Source organism: Dreissena polymorpha, chromosome 3 (genome assembly GCF_020536995.1).
Source record: "Dreissena polymorpha isolate Duluth1 chromosome 3, UMN_Dpol_1.0, whole genome shotgun sequence".
NCBI classification, from domain to species: Eukaryota; Metazoa; Mollusca; class Bivalvia; order Myida; family Dreissenidae; genus Dreissena; species Dreissena polymorpha.
In genome coordinates, this window is record NC_068357.1 from 74,342,169 (window position 1) to 74,365,923 (window position 23,755).

The following is a 23,755-nucleotide window of genomic DNA, read 5'->3' on the forward strand; positions in this document are numbered from 1 at the left end:
AAACATATGAAGCATTTTCATGATGCCTAGATACAATATTGAAGGAAGTCAGACAATGTAGAAATGTCAGGAGTCAGCCATGCAGGGTGAAGGTCAAGGTTAAACTTAAAGGTCAAAAGTTTAAGACTATATCATTATCGCTGGTCAATATCTCCGATACCCATTCAAGGATTTTCATGAAACTTGACTAAATTAATGTACTGGGGAAAGTGCAATAGGAATGAGTCAGTCATGCCAGCTAACAGCAAGTCAAAATTTTTAGCCTAAATTTTCATCCTATACCCTTCATCAAACTTGGCCACAATCTAAGGTCATTGAGAAAATGTGCTGAAGACACGAGTCAGTTATGCCATATTAAGGTCAAGGTCATACTGCCAGGTCAAATGTTTAAGCCTCCATTACGTGTCCGTTCTGTATCGTTTTTACCCATGAAAGTATTCTCATGAAACTTGGCTGTAATGTTAAGGTCATTGAAAAAATGTATTCAAGGCACGAGTCTGCTTTGCTTGTATGAATATGACTATTGTTTTAACCCATTTATGCCTAGCATATAGAAAAAAAGGACTTTGCATGATGCGGCGTCTCATCTGGGTCTACGCTGTTTGCTTAAAGGAATTTCTGTAAGAAATATTCTAAACATAGAAATAAATATACTAGACATCCCTTATTTTGTAAATAAATTGATCCAGTTTAGAAGGATGGCAGAGTCTACTAGGCATAAATGGGTTAAAGGAAGTCTCCTATTAGCAAAAATACATTAAAATACCGTTCGGGGCGTAAAGTGTCATCCCTTATTCGCCTGCGCAAACTGCACATGCTTATCTGGGACGATACTTACATAAAGCCCATTTTTTCCAGCGAGAGGCTAGTGTCCTACACGTTCAGTATCATTGAAGTTAACTGACTCAATCTATTTCAAAAGCATTAGCAGCATTTGTGTGAATGGGACTCCACAATAATGATCTACAATTCATTATTTGCCTATTTTTAAATGAATTTTTTGCATTGTTGGTTGCAAATATGTCATAAAAGTAGTGCAACCAGGTAATAAGCCTGTACCAATTACAATATACCCATCCATATTTTTTTTATCTATTTAAATGCGGCTTTATTTATAATTTAGTTAATGTTAATTGACTCCAACAGATATTTGGCAAAAATATTCACCCTTTAGACAAAGTTGAATGAGTTCTTCATGATACCTGCAGAAATTTAGGTGAACAATAATTCATTGGCTTGAGAAATTAATTTTTTACTCAACCAAGGAATTATCGGCTTCTTGAAAATTTTATGTAGGAAACATGTTTTTAACAACATGAATTTTATTAATTGGTTGCAATATAATGTGTGTATCATAAGACAGTGTTTAGAATTAATAAATTATTGTAATAAAAACAAAACACAAATTTCTCCCTTATGTTATAATATGAAATATTACAAGTCAGTAAACAAACACTTGATAAAAAAATCATAATGTACTTGTATAACAAGATGACCATAATTGAATATATAATGAAACAATAACTGCTGGTTATTCATTAGACACCAGGGGCTATTGCACACCATAGATTTTAATCATCGTTACTCTTGCAGAATCATATTTTTGAAACATGCACTGAAAATCTTGGAGTAAAAAGTAAAAATCAATTATAACATTTTTGATAAATTTTCTAAACATAAACATCAATAAAGATACACTAAAAGAATGAAACACAGCTGTATACAGGCGAATTATAAAGGGACAAAATCATGAATACAGACTTGAACATAATAACGACTAGTACTTGTAACCACAACGTACATACACAATTTACAATCAAATGATAATAAAAATGTGATTTAGTAATAGAAACAAAAGTTAATGGTTTTCTTGATTTTGCAATATATTTACAACATGCGAAGCACTGGTATGATTTCCTGGACAAGTAAGTTAGTACTAAACTATCCCAAAATGGTAAAAATTTGGTAATGTGCAATTATTATTTAAATGATCTGGACCATAAAAGAGATACAAACTTGCGTATGTAAGTATATAGTTAGCGGAAGACAATTTTAGCATCAAATGCTTTGGTTCAACAAAACACTTGCATAAACCTGCATTTGTACTTTCTCGCATAGCAAAACAGCATATTTTAAAACAAACCACCAACACTTATTGGAGACATACAAGTAGTTCTCTTTTAACAAGACTAGCTGATGTTGTATTTGAATAAAGCCCATCATATAAAACAAGAAAATATCAATGGATTTAGTAACATTATTTTTATGCAGCTCTGGTTGATCCAACACAATGTACAGAATATAACTGTTCTAGCAAAACATATAAGTCCAAAACGGAATTATGTATTCAAGAATCAAATAGCATTTGAGATAAAAATGATAATTCATTTAAATCATGAAATCATGACGCAAATATTTATGTTTGATATTATCATATACAACTTGGTGATGGAATAGGCTCTAACTTGGCATCACATTTGCCTGGAAATACAACATGTACGGTACTTTATAGCAAGAATTATGAGCATTCTTAAAGTTAATGATTTTTAGGATTCAAACATACATCTCGTGTCAAACATTTTGTTACTATTTATATTTAATCTACAGTACTTGGTTGTCTTTTTATTTTTCAGACGTCCAACCAATGTGGTCTTCATTGTATACATCGTGAGAAATCTGTCAGTTTTTATCTTGAAAATAATTGTTTTTCGTAAGTCATATTTTTTTAAGACTTATTTATTATTTTTGTATTCTGAATGTTAGATCTTATCGCCTGTTATAAATTATTATCATGTAATAATAAATCAAGCTAAAATGTTAAGCAAACACTTCACAATAAAAAAGACTTCATCCCCAAAGCTCTTTGAGGAAATTATGAGTGAAAACATTAACAAAAGCACAAATCAAGAACCAAGCTTATCACTGGAAATCAGCACCATGAAACAAAATATAACGAATACATACATCAACAGTAAAGTAAGTTATGAACAAATGAAAACCTCTATTGTTTCTGAAACTTTTCAATCAGTTCTTTCACCCAACCTTTCATAATGACCAGATTGCCTACATCAAAACTTACGTATCTAGACGTCCCATAGAAAATGCTGGCTTCATTCTACCCTCACATGATGCTGACCTGGTGAGAAAGACACTATCATCTTCAGTCTTGGGTATAGCAGACGGTCTGGGAAATTTATTGTCAAAATATTCCTGAAGAGAGGCCTTGGTGACCGTTCTGTCCTCACTTTGGGCCTACTGGAACACCTGCTGTGAGCTCGACTGTTTGCAGTGCTGATACTACAGCTGCCGCTGGCACTCTTGTTGCGATACTACTCGATTGGGCCGCCAGGCTTTGCATGCGCTGCTTTATTATTGCACTCGGCTCCTTCTGCTTCACCTTAAGGATAGGCTGAGCACAAGCCTTGCTTTCTCTTCCAGCTGCTGCACAACAGTTTTGATGCTCAGTTTTGGTGACAGAGGCATTTTTGCTCTCGGACTGGATAGGTGGAGAGTCTATCCACGTCATCGCAGTAGACAGCTGAATCCCGAAATGGATCTGCAGTGTTAAGGGCCTCGGACAAACGTCGCTCGTAGACAGATCATTGTCTCAGACTTTGATTTTGATCGTAACCCATCACTACGCTCATTTCAGGTCGTCATTTCTTGGTGAATCGTCAGAGGAACTTTCATCAACATCAGCACTTTGTATTGAGATGCCGAGTCTGCCTGGCCACTGGCAATGTTTTTCAAAGATGGCATAGGCTGATTTAGCCTCAGCTCGGATTGGGTAATGCCAGTGTTACCTGGTTCTTGGATTCTGTTGAATTTGATTATAATTTGAAAACCGACCATAGTTTGTTTTCCTCACTTGTTTACCTGATTTTGGTGTGTCATTCTGTTGCTCCATTGGAGCCTTTGGCATAGCAAACAATGCATAGTCATCAAGATCCGTATTTGCCATACGAGAACCAATCGCCTCACTGCCTGGTTCCATTTCTCGAAGCAAACTGGTCAGATCTGGTTCCCCAGACTTAGCATGACCCCTGGCTTGACGCGCAAACTTAAGTGATGATTCAGTTTTGTTGAGCCCTCATCATTCTTAGCCTTTGGGCTGGAAGGGCCTGGTGAAATTGACTCCGCCAAACCTGTGCCTGAATGATGAAGCCACTTTCCAGTAAATTTTGAGGCAAAGTTGCTAATCTTGCTTTGATTGTGTGCACCATTCTCTCCTCCTGATGTGGCTCTGACGACAGGTCGGTAGTGCTGTCATAGGAAGAATTGGAGCCAGTCGATATGCACGAGTCTCTGTTCTTGCTATGGCGTTTCTGCTCCTGATCCTCAAAGTTTGGAATGACAGTGGGGAAACCTTTGTTGGTCGAACTCAGACTACCACTGGAGGAGGTGGAACGTTTCATGTAGTGCTCCATCTCAGCCAGCAGACGTTCGCTGTCCTTTATGTGTTCGGGGTGAATATCAACAGATGCTGACCTCTCTTCCTGACCTAAATGCCTGTCTTTTGTGTAACCTTCAGGAGAAGAAAATGACCTTGACACCTGAGATCTGTCCCGTGGCTGTAGTTTCTCAGCTGAACTGGAGGATTCCAAACACACCTGTTGAGAATATCTGGGCTGCTGCAAGTGTCATCACTTGTTGTTCCTGAAAGTGAAATGCTGCTGTCACCATTTTCTGACTTGTGACCTTGACCTCTTGTGTTGCCATGGTAACCTGAATTCAGCGGTGTACTGTGGGAAACAAGAGGGCTTTGAGGGATTTTATCGTTGTAGGGTAGAACCTTTGAACCTGATGACAATTGACGGTAGTGTTCGTCACATCCAAAATTAGCAAGCGGTATGGAGTTTCTATTAGCATAGACGATCCAATCCAAGCTATCACTGGAATCAGAATCTCTGCTATTGCATGAATGTGCCCTGCTTCTACGCAGTTCCTTGGTATCGATACTAAGTCTGGAAACTGATTTCGGGGTCACTGGAAGATTGTCTTCAGAACCATTAGTAACACGACTATCAGTGTAAGGGCGAAGCTTGTTTGGCAACCAAGGGTTCTCTTTCAGATGTGAAAGATCTGACATTGATCCCTTTGTGAACTTCTCTGGTCCCCATTTGTTCAATTTGGCATGAGAATTCAAAGTATTCGCTGAATTTTCCAATGAAGATGTGAAAGATTTTGGTTGAGTCAATATTCGTTTTGTTCCCCAAATTGTCCTGAGATTTTCTAATGTTTGTAAAAGTGTCATTGAAAGCATTAACACGTTTGTGGTCCTTGTTCAGATTGTTCCCTTCATGTTCCACTTGCAAACCTTGACTGGCTGCCTGATTTATTTTCGAAAAGAAGAGGCACCATCAATCCTCTTTGAATGACAGACAGGTAGCTTCTGATTCAGAACTGGGCTCCCTGCCCCACGGTCCGAATACAAGCGAGGAACTCTCCGAGTATTCGGTGAATCTGAATTCAAAGCAGGCATGCTACCATACCTGCCCCGTTTTCTGAGACTTCCCTCATCCAAATAACTCCCATTTAAGTTATCAGTAGTGTTTAAAAACACTCCTTGGTGGTTAGGGCTCATTTCGTTTGGACACTCTGGCTTTTCCAAGTTCTCTAGATTTTTACGAACATTTTCTGGCAGATTATTGGCATTTTTCTGATCAACAAGAATACCCTTAGGAGAAAACACTGTGACAGATTTTCAGGACTTTCTCGAAGGGATGCTTCGCTGACATCGAAACCAATCGGAGAAGCTTGAGTAGCCAGGCGGAAACTAGGATTACGTATCTTTGGACCATCGGAATTGACCAGGTTCTCCATGGAATGCGCTTCTGGGTTTCCAGTTGGAAGACCGCGTTGGGAATTCTGGAAGCTGAGACTCCTCTGGAGTGTAAGGGGTCGCTTGGATTTACGTGATGGAGACAGGTTCTCCAGGTTCTCTTTTGGGGTGGAAGTGTTCGCTGCCTTCAGTGGGCCCGGCATGTTGTTACGAAAACCATAGTGCTCCTGTAAAAGATGGACACATAATATATTGTATAATTCTAAACATAGTATTAGAACCTGCAGAGGAATTAATATAGGGGTCTCTTAACACAACTTTTTTTAAATATCCCCCGCCATAGGCGGAGGGATATTGTTTTGGTGATGTCCGTCTGTCCGTCCGGAGCCATATCTTGGAAGTGCTTTGGCGGATTTCATTGAAACATGGTTTGAATATATATATGGATAACAGGAAGATGCACACCAAATGGCATTGTACACCATCTGTTAATAACGGAGTTATGGCCCTTTGTATCTTGAAAAAATGCTTTTTTAGTGTCAAATATAACACTTTTGTGTCCAGAAGCATATTGGAGGGGGATATCAATTCAACAAATTTGCTTGTTAAGCTTGAATTTTAAAACAAAATATATTAATATCTGATGAATGTGGGTGCTACACTAAACTAAGATCACACTTCATCATCAAACCAAATTAATTTTTCAAGCAATCTAGTGAGCATTAGACACAAAGTCAAATAATATGAAAATAAACACAATGTCCGATTAAGTAACAGATTAAAAGGTCACAAGTGTAGTGATCAAGTAAGTGTATCGCAAGTCGCAAAAGAGTGATCACAAGTGTAGTGATCAATGTCCGATTAAGTATGTAAAAGGTACAAAGTATTTGCGCAAGTGCAAAAAAAAAGGGTGATCACAAGTGTAGTGATCAAGTAAAAGTATTAGTGTGTCATTAAAAGTGTCATAGCGATTATCATGTATAAGTGTGATCCAATGGTCAAGCGATTGGTAGAACTAGGTCTAGCCCAGCAAAGTATATGGTTCTTCCTAGTTCGGTCGCTTGATGAGCAATAGCATTTTTTATTTCGGGAACGCGGTGTTGCTACTATAACGGTGTTACTTCACGTTTTGTAATTTTAACGTGTGCTCATCCACCTCCGGTAGGCATATTTTCAAAGTAACAGGTTTCCACGAGTGGGTAGCCGATCTTTCGGGGCTCGTGGTTACCAAAGGCTGTTTTTGCGATGCAGCCTTTTATATTCCACTTTTTACTCGTATAATATATTAAAAAGATCTGTTAGTGAATACTTTGTGCATTCTATTACATTTTTTGTGATGTTTATTGGGAGGCAAAATATTTTGGAATCGGGTCATTAAACTAGTTAAATGTAGTAATGTGTGTTTTTTATCGTTGCAGTCGTAAAATAAACAAGAGCTATGTTTGTGAAACACAATGCCCCCTACTGCGCTTTGAAGCCGCATGGCAGCTTTTTAGAAACAAGGTTATATTTTGAATGTTAAGGTCACAGTGACCTTGACCTTTGACCTAGTGACCTCAAACCATTTTTGATTGTAGATCTCAATGACATGTGTGCGCATGTGAAGTTTAAAGAACATGGTCCCAAGAGTTTTCATTTTATGAGCAAGGTTAAGTTTGTAAACAGACACATACAATGACAGACAGACAGATACAATGACAGTCAGACAGGCAAGACAGGCCAAAAACAATATACCCTGGATCATTCGATCTGGGGACATAACAATGTCTGTCAGAGGACAGCGTGCTCGATTATTCTAGTGCTTGACAGTATAACGTAAGCCATCATGGGGAAATTGTTCATATTCAAAATTTATTAGACGATCTTTCAAAAATAAACAAGGGACAAAATTGTCACAAAACCAGGTTTTCATTGTGAAAAAAAATCTGATAAAGGGAGAAAACTCAAACTGAACTTTTGAAACGACCAAAAAAAATTAACCCCCTTTGTAATTTTTTTTTTTTTTAAATCTATTTTTAGTCGTGGCGACCTTGACATTGGAGATATTGACGTGATTCTTTCGTGGGACACACCGTCCCATGATGGTGAACAAATGTGCCAAATGATTTTAAAATCTCACAATGAATGACATAGTTATGGCCAGGACAAGCTCATTTATGGCCATTTTTGACCTTTGAACTCAAAGTGTGACCTTGACCTTGGAGATATCGACGTAATTATTTCGCGCGACACACCGTCCAATGATGGTGAACAAATGTGCCAAATGATTTTAAAATCTGACGATGAACGACATAGTTATGGCTCGGACAAGCTCATTTATGGCCATTTCTGACCTTTGAACTCAAAGTGTGACCTTGACCTTGGAGATATCGACGTAATTATTTCGAGCGACAAACCGTCCCAATGATGGTGAACAAATGTGCCAAATGATTTTAAAATCTGACAATGAACGACATAGTTATGGCCCGGACAAGCTTATTCCGCCAGCCCGCCAGCCAGCCAGCCAGCCCGCCAGCCAGCCCGCCCGCATTCGCCAATTTAATAACCAGTTTTTTCCTTCGGAAAACCTGGTTAAAAAAAGGAAAACAAAATATATAAAAAAAATTGGGGGGGGGGGGGTAAGTAAGGGGGGGGGGGGGGAGTAGAGAGGGGGGTATAATGTGGGGTGTGGTAATTTATTAGATGTTGAAACAAATCAATTGGGGGGGGGGTGAGAGGGAGGTATAATGTGGGGTGGGGTAATTTTTTAGATGATGTATAAAACAAAACAAAAAAAAATTGGGGGGGGGGGGTTGGGGGGGGGGGGAAGGGATTCTGGTAGGGGCGTGGGGTATTGTTTGGGTGGAATCCATTGTGGTATTCAGGTAAGTGTTGTTTTGTCATAGTAATAATAAAATGTGATCATAAATAAAGAAGTTATGGCAATTTAAGCAAAATGTTTAATTATCTAAGTGTAAAAGGGGCAATAATTATGTCAAAATGCTTGATACAGTGGTCTGCTCTTGTTAATAGGTTGGGGTCATGTTGGTAAACAAGTATGCAACATATAAAAGCAATATGTCAAAGGATATAGGAAATATTTGAGGTAGTACGCAAACTTTAACATAGATTTATCAATAATATGCATATTCTAAGTATAAAAGGGGCAATAATTATGACAAAATGCTTGATAGAGTTGTCTGTTCTTGTTTATAGGTTGGGGTGATGTTGGTAAACAAGTATGCAAAATATGAAAGCAATATGTCAAGGGACAACGAAAATATTTAGGGTAGTATGAAAACTTTAACATTTGCAAGCAAACGCCGACGCCGGGGTGAGTAGGATAGCTCCACTATATATATATTTCATAAATAATAGTGGAGCTAAAAAGGAATCCAATCCTGATTAGCCAGTGCAGACTTTACTGGATTTTTTGCTAAAAAGAGGCTTTCTTTAAACGAAAAATACAATCAGTATGAAACTGCAGAGCTAATCTGGGATGACACTTAATGCAAATGCATTATGCCCCATTTTCCCATATCAAGACTAATATCTTAAATGAAAAAATATGTCAGAGCAACTAACTGTGTTGCTGTTGATGAGAAGACTTGTCTCTTTGGGATACAGCGCACTTTCTGGGATGTCCAGTTTTGGGCTCGATGCCTCACCCTTAAACAAAATGTATCAAAATAATGATTTGTTTATAGTCCTCAAATTAAACAAGTATATTTTCTAACTAAGTTTTGCATACATACATGAATGGATGATAATGTTATACATATTTAAATAAGTAACATTTGTTTTAATTTGTACCTAGCTAATTTTTATGTTGTTTTCAAGATTCTTAAAATCAGTGCTATGAAACCGTTGCAACTTAAGTATTGTGCCCTATTATGATCTTAGAAAGGTTTAATCACCTTTGACCTTCCTGGAAGTTTTTTGTTCTTCTGCGGTCGAAGAATTTCTGAAAGAAAGTGAACAACATAAGATTACATGTGAGTACTAACAATAATATTTAACCCTTTGCATGCTGGGAAATTTGTCGTCTGCTAAAATGTCGTCTGCTGAATTTCTAAAATTAGCATTATCTTAGATTTTTTTTCAAAGAATATTATCAGAATAGCAAACAGTTTGGATCCTGATGAGACGCCACGTTCTGTGGCGTCTCATCTGGATCCAAACTGTTTGCAAAGGCCTTTAAAATTCGGTTCCCGCACTGAAAGGGTTAAATATCTAAAGAAAATGATGCATTTAATAAACACTGATGCCCCCAGTGGAAGGTTCTCCAGAAGCCATTGATTGGCCAATATTAATAAGTCTTAATAAAAAATGATGTCAAGGTCAAAATGAGGCCAGGTGATGTTAGTGTGCTTAGAGTTGAAGGAAAATATTGAAGCTTTAATGTATATCGTAGTGATGTTTATTGAACAATATATTTTGGTTCACCAAGAATGTTGAACATCTCATTAAGTTCAAAAGTATGTTAATGTCAAAATCAAAATGAGGTCAGGAGTTGTGGATGTATTGAAATGTTCAAAGACATACAGTGCTGGGCAAACATTATTCATGCTAAACAAAACATGTCATTTTCCGTTAACTAGGAATGTGGACCTTCTGAATAAGTCTTAGTCCAAAAGTATGTCAATATCAATGTAAAAAAGGTTAGCATGATGTGGTTGTGTTGATAGTTTACATAGATAATGTAAATTTAAAGAAACCTAAATACTCGAAATCAACGAATATTTCGCGAAATATTTAGTAAAATAAGTTAACCCATAAAAAAATTAGTGTTCCTTATAGTTATTGCCCAAATTTCGACGCTAGATGTGGTATGGTAACATAGATTTAATGAGATACAAAATACTAGTTTTTATTTTTGGTGGTGCAATATATTCCATTTTAATTGACCCGATGATATCTATTCATACGACACACAAACACTAACTTGGTACATGAACGTGTGTTGAATATATTGTCACGCCAAAAAAAAGAAGAGCATTTCGTATTTTGTGAAATTTTATTTTCGAACTTTATGTTTGGAAATATTTTACAAAATATTTATTGATTTTGAGGGTTTATGGGCTTTTAAGCATCAAAGCATTGCAGAATGATATATTGACGTTAGATAATACACGCCATATTGTGTAAACCATGAAATTGAACCTTCTGAATTAGTACAAAAGTAGTTCAATATCAACATCAAAATGAGGTCGTGTGATGTGGGTGTGGTGAGAGTGTTCATAGATAATAAACAAATCATTAAAAATCGGTTAGCAGGCAAAACCTGCCACTGGTTAACAAATAACTAGAACCTTTTGATTTTGTCGAAGACCAGAGGTAGGTCAATGTCATGGTCAATATTAGGTCAGGTGTTATGTGGGTGTCAAATAAATGAATTTGAGCCACGCTCTGTTAAAAGATGGTTTAAAGCGTGTGTGTAAATTTGTGTCCAAGATTAGCCTGTGCAGTCTGCACAGGCTAATCAGGGTCAACACTCGCCGCCTAAGCTTTTTTTAAACAAAAATTTTCATAAAAGCAGAAAGTGGAGTCCCTGCAGACTGTACATGCATATCTTGTACAACTTAGCGCACATGCATTAAACCCCCTTTTCACACAGCAAGGCTCATGTATAGCCTATGCAAAGATAAAAGTTTTGCAACATGTTATATTATATATATATTGATGTTAGACAAAACATGTTGTCTACATGTCGTACTGATGGATGGACAGACCAGTCAGCATCAGTAGATGTGGGGGGGGGGCATATCCAAAAAAAAAAAAGCCACCTCTAAAAGTAAGTCTTGGTACGTGTTGAAGAATGTTTTGACACATGGCCATGGAAGTTTTTATGTAGAAAATCAAAGACATGCATTATTTTTTTAATTTAGTAACAGTCACCTGACCTTTCACTATTGAAACAAAATGACAGATTGTGCATCACCCTCCCATAGTCGTCCTTAATAAGATTTATCAAACTTCCTCAAAATTTTCAAGTTAACAAATTATCCTCAAAAGTGAATAAATGGCCAAACAAATAGATTGGCAAAGGGCAAACCTATAGTCCGCGCCAGTGAAACACCTGTGGAGGACTAAAAATCATAATACTTTACTAGATTCCAAAGGGTGAAAGCCTATCAAAATACCTGTTTTGCGAATAGCTTGCAAGAGGTTGGGTCCAGATTTCCTTCGAGTCCGGTTCCTTTTATCGAGGTAGTCTGGTGTGGTTACATGACTCTTGCCAGGATCCGTGCTTCCAGACTTGGCCAAGGCTGAAATGAAAATAATAAACCTGTATGTATATATTCATGACAATCACACTTGAATACTCATGAACAGGGAAATTATTTCTACACAAGAACAAATTCAAATCCTATGTAGTATTTATGTAACTTATATTCCTAAGTTGATAAATATTTTTTAATTGTTTTCTTTTTGTTATCGAAATAAAATCTATATGCACTTATTTTATCATGCCTTTTAATTTATTAAACCCTTATACTCAAGATGACAGAAGAAACCAGAAACATGGCAACACCATGAAACCAGGATTTCAATGTCTAACATATTAATTTTAATAATTTTGCAAACCAAACCTTAGTCTGAATGTTAGGTACCTTCACACAATTTAAGAGCAATACCTCCATCCACAATCAAATTTTTCAGAGGAAAACAGGATTTCTCTTTTACCATTTAGCACTTAAATACGTATTTTGACGCATTTTTAGTCCTTTAGAAAGTTACATTTAATGAAATATGTTCCTTACTAAATAAACGTTTTGAAGGCTTCATTTCCAACCCTTATATAGATACAGATGAGCAGCAAACAGCATAAAACCTGAACAGACTGGGAGTTACTCGCAGACTGTTCTGGTTTTATGCTGGTTGCAAAAGACATTTTCACTTTGCTTCTTATGGGGGGAAGGGTCTAAGTAACAGTGAAGTAATACGCAGATACGCATGTTATCTATAGACCTCTAAATCAAAGGCATTACCGTCCTCGTCCTTGCTCTTTCCAAGTCTCTCCAGGATGAGGGCCTTCACGTTGTCAGGGATCTTGTTGGCGTAGCTCTCCACCATCAGACGCTTGATCTCCTGACACCACTTCCTCTTCTGCTCCAGGTTACGAGCCTACAAAACGCACATAGATACGCATTTTTACAAATTTGTAGTCCCATAAAAAGTTAAATTTAATTAAAGACCTTTCTTACTAGATTCTAGTTTTAAAGTCTTATTTCTAACCCGTTAGGTACTGATGAGCAGCAAACAGCATACAATCTGAACAGCCTGCGAGTAACTCAGCCTGCTGTTTGCACATAGCCATTTTCACTTTGCTTCTGAGTGGGAAAGGGTAAAGATTTGGGGTTCTACTGAAACAATTTGCGACTCTCAGGGAAAATAGGGTTTACTGCATGTGCATTAAGTGTTGTCCCAGATTAGCCTGTGCAGTTGGTACAAGCTAATCATGGAAAACACTTTGCAAATTTTACAAATTTGATATTTGCTAAGATGAGACTTCCTTTAAACACAAATTATCGATACCATAAAAGCGCATAGTGTCGTCCACAAATAAAAAAACAACAACGTGACTTAATACATTATTTAAGCTTCACATGTGTATGGTGAGTAAACACTGACATAATGCATGGGCATAAAGTGACGTCACAGATAAGCAAATCCGGAATGACACTGTTTGCTTTTATGGAATAATTGGTTTTAAGGAAGTTTTTTTTAACTCTTTCAGTGCTGGAACTAAATTTTGAAGGCCTTTGCAAACAGTTTTGATCCAGATGAAACGCAGAACATGGGGTCTCATCAGGATCCAAACTGTTTGCTATTCTGATAGTATTCTTTGAAAAACAAGAGCTGTCACCATAGGATGACTTATATCCCCTATAAACGCTTGATAGAAGTTATGAGCTTTTTTCGAAACCTAAACGCAGATTTCGAAACCTAAACACGGACCCTAAGTTCAAGGTCAAGGTCACAGGTGTCAAAATTTGTGTGTGTATGGAAAGGCCTTGTCCATATACACATGCATACCAAATATGAAGATTATATCTCAAGGGACATAGAAGTATTGAGCATTTTTCGAAACCTAAACGCAGACTTTGAAACCTAAACGCGGACCCTAAGTTCAACGTCAAGGTCACAGGGGTCAAAATTTGTGTGCGTATAGAAAGGCATTGTCCATATACACATGCATACCAAATATGAAGGTTATATCTCAAGGGACATAGAAGTTATGAGCATTTTTCGAAACCTAAACACAGATTTCGAAACCTAAACGCGGACCCTAAGTTCAATGTCAAGGTCGCAGGGGTCAAAATGTGTGTGCGTATGGAAAGGCCTTGTCCATATACACATGCATACCAAATATAAAGGTTACATCTCAAGGGACATAGAAGTTATGAGCATTTTCCGAGACCTAAACGCAAAGTGTGACGGAAAGACAGACAGACGGACGGACAGTCCGATCACTATATGCCCTCCTACCAGGGGCATAAAAATCAAAGAAAATGCTAATTTTAGAAATTCAGCAGACAACATTTTAGCAGACGACAAAGTTCCCAGCATGCAAAGGGTTAAACAAAAATCAAATTATGAAATATGAGAGAGAAATGTTTTCAGTTTCTGGCAAGATTGTCAAACTTTGCAAGTTTCTTTTTTAAGCTTTTGACTTACATGGCAACCGTATTTTGCTAGATATTAATTTGAATTGAAATACTTTGGTGCAGGACAGCCTCAGGAACATTCTTAACAAGGTTAATCTAATTCAACTGGGTGGTTTCAAAGAAGTTATAATAAGGAAAATGATGACTATGGACAACAAATGTCGAATGATTAAAGGTTACTAACCACAATAGCTTCTCTTGAGCATTCATGCTTAGGTGAGCTAAAAAATATTAACCCTTTACCACACAGATACATACATTGATAAGTTTGTAGTCCCTTAGAAAATCAAAATAGAATAGTCTTCATTGCCAACCCTTAGATACTGATGAGCATTTAACAGCATAAAACCTAAACAGACTGTGAGTTACTCACACCCTGTTCTAGTTTTATTCTGGTTGAATAAAGCCTTTTTCACTTTGATTTTGAGTGGGAAAGGGTTAACTATGTTGTGGCCTCTCATAATGCTATTGTTCACTCACGTGTATGATGTGAGCTCCGCGGGGGTTATCAATGGGCAGGATCTGAAAGTTGAGGGGCTCCCGTGGGATACTCTCAACCAACATCAACATGGCACACTGAAAAATGAACACGAGAATCTACATGACACAATATTCATTGAAACATGAACACAGAAATCAACATGGCACAATAGTCATTGAAACATGAACACGGAAATCAGCATGGCACACTCAAACATGGACACAGGAATCAACATGGCACACAGAAACATTAACACTGGAATCAACATGGCACACAGAAACATTAACACTGGCATCAACATGGCATACAGAAACATGAACACTGGAATCAATAAGGAACACTTAAATTTGAACACTGAAATCAATATGGTGATCTTGCTGTCATTCATATTCACATAGAAGAAAATCTCAGGGTTTTTTCATTTAAAGAAACTCTTATATGCGAAAAATTCAGTCTAGGCGTTAACCCTGATTAGCCTGTGTGAACTGCACAGGCTAATCTTGTATGACACTATACACACATATGCATCAAGTCCAGTTTTTTCAAAGCAAGGCTCATATGTATTACACACCTTTAGATTATACACCTGACTGAAATACTCTTGTATTTTAGCTATAACATAGAAGAGCCCCAATAGAATGCCACACGGAGAAATCAGTTTCTGTACTAAGAAGGTTGAAATTCTGGACATTGAGGTAGGGATGGCTAGTAAATGTTAATGCATTTCAAACATGATGCTATTTTCATCTCCAGAATTTATCCAATATTTGTAACTTTGGTGACTTGTTAAATTGTTTATCATTGTAAAAATGTATAATACATTAATAAAATTCTTCATGACTGAAGTTTTCCATTGATTTGTATCTTACTTGTTTATGGTCAGGCGTTACATTCCACTTCTCCGGTGGAATTGTGAAATACAATGTCACATATTAAATTGTTCTCTAAGACCCATAAGAACACTACACTCATGTCAATATTTCATACACATGTACATCAGTCGTACTGTTTATTTAACTTCAAATTACCAACTAAAGATGCACTTCTAAAAACTGCTAAATTTTAATAGGTTTTAATACCATTTTGCAAGATTAAATTTAAAGACTATAACTTGCAAGTACAAATGATATACAATGTATAGATTTGACTTCAGCAGGCAAGCTGGGTACGTACAGGGATGAAAGCTTTACAGCTGAGCATTCCATCTTCCTTGCGTTTAGCAATGATGACTCCTTTCTCAAACAGGAACATCTGACGGGAAGCCTTCACTCCAATCATTCGAAAGGAACCCTGTGAGCATAAATTAGCTATGTTAAAATGAATAAGAAATCTAACATAAAGATTACACACACATTTTGTGAAATCACATTGTTTCAAGTTCAGTATTTGCAATAAAAATAACAAATTATACTTGTATTCAGAAAACTGGTGATCATAAAAAATGATTTATTTTATTAACAAGTATTTAAGCAATATTTGAAAGCAAAGAAATTCTCATAATAAATAATTAGTGGAATTAAAATAAACTTTCAAACCCTGCTCAGTAACTGAACACCAAGATAATCTTTTTTAAATACAAAACCTCATAACTTGTCTATGAAAAGGCAATTGAACCAATCAGACTTCTTTCCACATACCCCCATCATGTGAAAATGGATCTACTTCCATATATAGCCAGCACTGCTCCAAACCAGCCTGCACATCCGCAAAGTCTGGTAAGAAGCAACCCTGTAAACTTTTCAGACCAAAGTGCAGCCCTGTCAACTTTTCAGACCAAAAATAATTGTGTGACTTTATAATGGACAGGGTAGCGCATGACCAGACTGCGCAGTTCTGCACGCTGGTCTGGAGCTACCCTGGAAAATGTCATAAGACCTATTTTTGCACAACAGGGGTCATATACTTTCAATAGAAAATAACATCTGACGTTAGTGTGGGGTGTAGCCTAACCTCCAGCACGAGTTCACCAAGTCTCGTGAAATCCTCGCCCTCGTAATCCTCAAGCTGGCTCTGGATTTCCTGGACGCGCACGGCGTGCTCATGCTTGCGCTTCATTTCGTTGATGTGATGGGACATGTCAGTCATGTGGTCATGTGCAGCAACCAGTGTGTCGTAACCATCATCAGTCTTGTTGTAGTGCTTGAGGATATTCTGCAAAGGGAGATTACTCAAAATTAGTTTTCATACAATATTTTCAATGTTTTCAATATTTACTTCCCTTGCATTATTAAACATGCAATTCTAAAGGTCTCGCATCATTTTTCATTCTTTACACTTGGGTCTTTTCAAGACGGTGCTGCCATCTTCCAGAGGAGGTCTTAAGAATGTTCAACTGAGCCTTTAGCATACAAATTCCATGAATCTAGACAGTATGGTTTTGGAAAAATAGTTTTAATAGTATATAATGTGCACATTTTTAATAAAATATATCTGTAAATTTAACATTCTGTAGTTATAACTATGTATACATTAATGCACCTCTTCATTACAATGTAGTATAACAATAAACTATTATGGAACTTATCAAACAATGTCACATCCAGGATGAAAATTGGAATTCTCATGGTACATAAAAAAATGTTAAGATATACAAAGTGAATCATATGGCATTCACACATTAACATGCCTCCGACAAGTGATAAGTGCCTTTAAAATACAGAATAATGCGGATTTCAAATACATTAAAGAATATCATGATTGAATATGACATTCTCATGAATAGAGATTTGCATTTAATTAGGTTGACAAGTAAGGACATAAGATTTCACAAAGGTACATAATATATCATATCATGTCTTGAGAGGCTTTGCTAAGGTACAGACATACCATAAACTTTTAAGAATTATTATGTACAGTGTAACAAACTCGACAACTTTTATAGGGGGAAAAGATGGTGAAAATACTATTTCATGTGTAAAGTAAAGTGATAATTTTTATGTAACTTGTATCATCACATTACATTAGCAAGCTAGGGTGCATACATAATTATAGGTATATATGCGGAGCCATCATATTTACACTATAGTTATAATGGAGACAGAAAATGTCATGACATCAAAAGGTTACATAGGTCAAGACTGTTTTACCTGTGGATAATTACATAACAGCATTTTACACTGGCTGTTATACCAGAGCATTTATGATGGTATAAAACTGGTTCCTATGTAACATGCAGTTATACCTATATTTGGACCTTTAATTGCAGGCAATAGGACAGGCTTTGTCACAAACTGTACAAATACCCCCCACCCACAGTTCAAGGGCACATCATTCAGGAATAAGTGGACACATGAACATTCAAATTTTGTCTTACACATCTAAACTTTGTAGGGACGTGACATTTTTAGTTTTAATTTAGTTTAATTGCTTGAGAAATGCAGAAGTTCGCTCCACAAACATTTGCTTGTAGGGACAACCAATTTTTAGTTTAAATTAAGTTTTAATTAAATCGCTTGAGAAATGCGTAATTTTGCACCACAAAAGTTTGCATACAGACCATCGTCTGGTAACAGTTATACCTGCAGCAGGAAACTGTTATACCTGTAGGAGAAACAGTTATACCTGCAGTAGGAAACAGTTATACCTGCAGTGGTAAGCAGTTATACCTGCAGTAGTAGGTGGTATTTGAGGATCCGTTGGACTGGTTTCAGAAGGTACGCCCCCAGGGGTAATCCATGACCCATGGTCAGCTGTCTCTGTTTGAACAGATCACTGAGACCACTGTCTCGCATCACCCGCGTCAGAACGTCTACTGCACTGTAACATCCAATCAATGACATGAGGCTTGTTCTGAAAAAACTGGGCTTAATTCATGTGCATAAAGTGTTACCCCTGATTGGCCTGTGCAGTCTGCTCAGGCTTGTCCTGGACAACACTTTACACACATGATGGACTTTTTTCAGAAAAGACTAATTTTAAAAGAAAAAGTTCAAGCAAAGCAGAAAGTGTCGACCCTGATAAGCCAGTGCAGACATATAAATAAAAACACTATGCAAGAGCATTTTAAAAGCATCAAGAAAAACATTGAAAATCATCAAATCCAAAAAAAATATGATAAATCTAAGCAAAAAACTCACAGTTAATCTGGAAACTTATATCTAAACATTTTTTTGTAAAGTGGGCCATGAAGCAAATAAACTAGAAAGTAAAAAACTCATCACACCAATCAACCAATCAATATGAAACTTAAACACATAAATAACTCAGATTTGCTCTAAATAACCTTAAAAGATTGACATTTATTTCGCAAAATAAGCACAGAAAGATTAGTTATTATTTCACTCAGCATAGGAAATGGAGGATGCTTGCAGCTTATCTTACATAACAACACACCATAAGTCTTCCTGATGCAAATTAGCGCGTATAGTACCAAAATAGTCTGTGGTATAAGTCGGATATTATTTTACAGTACGACACATTTTTCAAATCTTTGTGAAAAGGTTACATGTAGTATACTTAAACGGGAGTTTGATGTGTTTTTGTTTATTTAAGTACCAACTATGATACAGAGGCAGCTCAACAATTAACAACCAATTTAGCCTTGTTCTTATGAAACTTAATGCATGTGTGTAAAGTGCCATCCTTGACTGTGATGTCTGAATTGGATAAAAAGGGACAACACTCTACACTTTTATGGAATTTATCCTTTTAATTTAATCTTTTTTAATGAACACCAGTATAGCACTGCACATGCTAATCTGGATGACACTTTACACACATGCATTAAAACCACTTTTTCAAAATGACGCTCAATTTTTAATACTAAGAAATTCACAGTGACACAGCAAGATGCTGTATGAACAGCTAACTCACCTTGGATAGTTAGTACAGTACTCGGCATAGATCTCAAAGCCCTTGTTGTTGGTGACAAAACACTGGGCCACTTTGATGGGCTCCAGGTCACACATCTCCAGCTGCCGCAGGAATTCACTGCAATAAACCGCAATAGGAAAACATAGGAGCTCCACTCTGGGAAAACAGGGCATAATACATGTGCGGAAAGTGTTGTCCAAGATTAGCCTCTGCATTCCCCTTTTCCCTTTATGTTATTTTTGTTTAACCCTTTGCATGCTGGGAAATTTGTCGTCTGCTAAAATGTCGTCTGCTGAATTTCTAAAATTAGCATTTTCTTCGATTTTTTTTCAAAGAATATTATCAGAATAGCAAACAGTTTGGATCCTGATGAGACGCCACGTTCTGTGGCGTCTCATCTGGATCCAAACTGTTTGCAAAGGTCCTCAAAATTCGGTTCCCGCACTGAAAGGGTTAAGGGAAGCCTCTTCTTAGGGAAAATCCAGTTTAGGAACTAAGTGTCGTCTATGATTAGCCTGTGCCCACAACACAGGCTAATCTAGGATGACACTTCGCACACTTTTCCACAAGCTGGGCTCAGACATAAACAGGGAAGTTTAAGCTGAAAAATAGCAAAGTCATCACAACAACAAAAGAAAATTAAAAAACTTTTAATCCCCGTAATCCAGTTCTCAACAACTTTGCATAAACCCAAGGAAATGTGTATGTATATAGGTAAAAACTCATAATTCAATGTATAAAGGAACTATAGCCTCTAAATATAGGAAACATTTCTAGTGTGGCGTCCTTACTTTAAAAGAAAGATTGTCACAAACATGAATGAAAATCAATGTCAGCAATATTCAAGGGAAGATAACTCAAGAATGTGTTGATGATTGGGCATGAAAAAGTCCTGCACATTCACACTTCATAATAATGATGTATTTGAAGTTCCAAGTAAATAGCTTGCGGAATGTATTAGTTTTCCCCTCAATCGTATAGCTTTTTATGTGGACAAACTTACTGACTCCAATTAACATATGCACTCCATTTGGGGAATAGGGTTGGAGTGACGGCTTGTAACATTTGAAATGGGTCTATGAAACTTACCAGCTGAAGTTGTATATCTGCAGTATGTTCCCAAAGAGACATATAAGGTCCTCTGTGGATAGATGTTCTGGTTGTGTAGCCTTTAGGTACTCGTAATAACCCTACAAGGAACATAGAGTATACTAGCTTTATAGTGTTAAATAAAGATAGTTAAGACTTGTTCTGGGAAATCTGGGCGTAATGCATGTGCATAAAGTATGGTCCCAGATTAGCCTGTCTAGTTTGCACAGGCCTATCAGGGGCCACACATTTTGCTTATATTTAAACAAAAAATTGTTTAAAAGAAGTTTTTTCTTTGCAAACATCCAGATAAGGCTGTAAATGTCGTCTCTCATTAGCCTGTGGTAAGGACTCAGCAGGCCTATCTGGGACAACCCTTTACAAACATGTATAATAAAACCCCTTTTTTTGCAGAGCAAGACTCTATGTGAAGTCTTCGAAAACCTAAACCACAAGTCTTAACAACTTACTTAAGTTGGATTGGTTGTTATCTGTTCAGGTACTACTTAAAAGTACCCCAGGTACTCTTTAGTAAACTACACAGTAAAGGAGGTACGAAAAAATCACTAAAAAGAGCTGCGTTTGTGAAACACAATGCCCCCAACTGCACTTTGAAGCAACACAGCAGCTATATCCCAATTGAAAACATCATAACTTTGCAAAAAATTAATGAACCGAAACAAAACTCAAACTTCATTTGTAAGTCATGTAGGTAAACTCACACTTAATAGCAGGTAATATATGAAAGCATTTTGGAAAAAAAGTCCCAAAAACGGAATGCCAGACGGACAGAGATATACGGACAGACAGTCGGAATGCTGTATGCCATCCTACTGGGGGCATGAAAAGTATCCTAGAGTATGGCTGGGTGCATTTCAGCCTATTTTCCATACATTGTAGTATACGTTAAAGTACCTTGAGTACTTGTAAGTTGTTCCTGAGCTGAGAGCAACAATTGCTGGGTGTTATTGAGAATAACCACCAAACACTAGTATGGCACTCTACTACAGAATACCGTTAGGGTCATCGTGTTTACACATTAAAATCCAGAGGGTGACAATCCGCTAGTGTGATAGTACGATGGCAACAATGCGATAGTACAATGACGACAGTGCGACAATACGATGGCGAAAGTGCGATAGTATAATGGTGACAATGCGATAATACGATGATCACAGTACAATTACGCAATAGTACGATGAAGACAATGCGATAATACGATAACGACAGTGCGACAATATGATGGCAACAGTGCGATAGTGACAAAGTGATAGTGCGATAATACGATGAAGACAGTGTGACAATACAATGGCAACAGTGCAATAGTAAGATGGCGACAATGTGATAGTGCTATAGTACGATGGCGACAATGCAATAATATGATAACGACAGTGAGACAATACGATGTAAACAGTGCTATAGCACGATGGCGACAATGCGATACATCGATGACGATAGTACAATAAAGCGATAGTAGGATGGCGACAATGCGATGATATGATGTTGATACGACTATCCCATTGTCGCCATCGTACTATCCCACTGTAGCCATCATATTGTCGCATTGTCGTCATCTTACTATCGCTTTGTCTCATTGTTGCTATCATACTATAGAATTGTCGCCAGCGTACTATTGCATTGTTGCCATTGTACTATCGCATTGTCACCCTCTGGATTTTAATGTGTAACCACAATGGTCCTAAAGGTATTCCGTACTCTACCAACTAAGCTAACAGAGCAGTTGGTTCTTACCCACAAACACTAAACAATGTGTACATAGCTTATATACTCAAGCTTTGTTTTGTTAATCATACAATCCAGCCAGTAGACCAAGAATAAATCACTCATAATTCACTGCCATAAAACACCCCCATCAAAGAGAGCAGTGAAACCACTGGACTGGAGTGTTACACCAGCATGCATGTCTGACAGGTTGTTGTTGTTGTGTCCATGCCAATCTCGGTGGTAACTGCCCATCAGAGAGCTCTCCAGCCATGAAGGTAAAAAAGCTACATTGACAGACAGCAACGATGGGCGAAACAAATGTTCTTGTGATAGCATATGTAAGCAGTTGAGAATGTACACTTATACACAACTTCCAATTAGAATTCTTTGAATGTGATGGAAAATAGATGCATATACATTTCTGAGGCAATATGACTGCAGATTAGTTTTGCTAAGATATCTTTTAAAGCACTTCTGGATTTCAGAGAAGAAAATCTCTAATTCTGGATGTAAATTTCAATATTTTTGTAGACAAATGTTACTGTAATCACTTACATTATGATATATCATCTATTACTTCTGCTGCTGCACATGCTGAATGCCCATTTTTTTTATAATTGGTTCTACTGGCATAGTTCGATTGACCCTCTATAATTCTGCATGAATAGTGTATTAAGAATTTGACCTCACCAACTTTTAAAATAGTGCTTGTTTAGCTCAACAATTTCAATTGTTCAACAGAATATTCTGTCTTTCAAAAAAGAAAGAAAGAGGCCTCAATATGCTCACAGAAGACCTAAAGAAACTGAACTGTTATGATCACCTTATGCATTTGTTTCAAGAACCATTTAAGAACTCTGCAAAGATCTCTTTACAACAAATATTCTGAGCAAGTTTTATTGGGCAAAACCTCTGGCTTCTAGAGTGTTTGAACAAATTTGTTTATATGATCCCATGACATAGTTTTTGTTACCTTGCAACCCAGTTTTGAACTTGAACAAAATATATAACCACAAAAGGTCTTATCAAAGTTCATCAAAGTTTAATTTACCCTAGTAACTTAGTTTTTACTCCACATGACCCAGTCCCAAACTCAGTATACCGGTAGATATTATTTGAACAAATGTTCTAGGCAAGTATCACAAATACGAGAACAAGAGCACCGCCTTGCGGGTGCAGACCGCTCATCTATTTTTCTTTTTAAAGGTGAAGGGA

At 37.1% G+C, this 23,755-nt stretch overlaps 2 protein-coding genes across 9 annotated transcripts in view; both read right to left on the reverse strand.

Moving 5' to 3' along the window:
- Nucleotides 1–3,604: 3,604 nt before the first annotated feature.
- Nucleotides 3,605–5,482, reverse strand: LOC127872339 (uncharacterized). The gene is made up of 2 exons (XM_052415670.1): nt 5,384–5,482; nt 3,605–4,631 (listed from the first exon to the last, which is right to left on the reverse strand). Exons 1-2 carry the CDS (start codon nt 5,480–5,482, stop codon nt 4,074–4,076), a joined length of 657 nt encoding a protein of 218 aa, XP_052271630.1. The 3' UTR covers nt 3,605–4,073.
- LOC127874777 (pleckstrin homology domain-containing family G member 1-like) overlaps nt 5,212–23,755 on the reverse strand; it is a 290,411-nt gene continuing 271,867 nt past the window's right edge. For all 8 annotated transcript variants that reach the window (XM_052419389.1, XM_052419390.1, XM_052419385.1 and 5 more), the window contains 11 exons: nt 20,816–20,916; nt 19,727–19,843; nt 18,520–18,670; nt 16,865–17,065; nt 16,088–16,204; nt 14,914–15,009; nt 12,754–12,889; nt 11,905–12,030; nt 9,679–9,725; nt 9,347–9,430; nt 5,212–6,009 (listed from right to left, as the gene is read on the reverse strand). In XM_052419389.1, coding sequence (XP_052275349.1) covers nt 5,617–6,009; nt 9,347–9,430; nt 9,679–9,725; nt 11,905–12,030; nt 12,754–12,889; nt 14,914–15,009; nt 16,088–16,204; nt 16,865–17,065; nt 18,520–18,670; nt 19,727–19,843; nt 20,816–20,916 — 1,569 coding nt within the window. In that variant the 3' untranslated portion in view covers nt 5,212–5,616. The remainder of the gene's footprint in view (nt 6,010–9,346; nt 9,431–9,678; nt 9,726–11,904; nt 12,031–12,753; nt 12,890–14,913; nt 15,010–16,087; nt 16,205–16,864; nt 17,066–18,519; nt 18,671–19,726; nt 19,844–20,815; nt 20,917–23,755) is intronic.

Coding starts and splice junctions, on each gene's coding strand:
- LOC127872339 (XM_052415670.1), bottom strand. CDS start 5,482: ATGCCTGCTTTGAATTCAGATTCACCGAATACTCGGAGAGTTCCTCGC. Junction 4,632..5,383: donor TTCTGAATCAGAAGCTACCT/GTCTGTCATTCA, acceptor TGACACTTGCAG/CAGCCCAGATATTCTCAACA.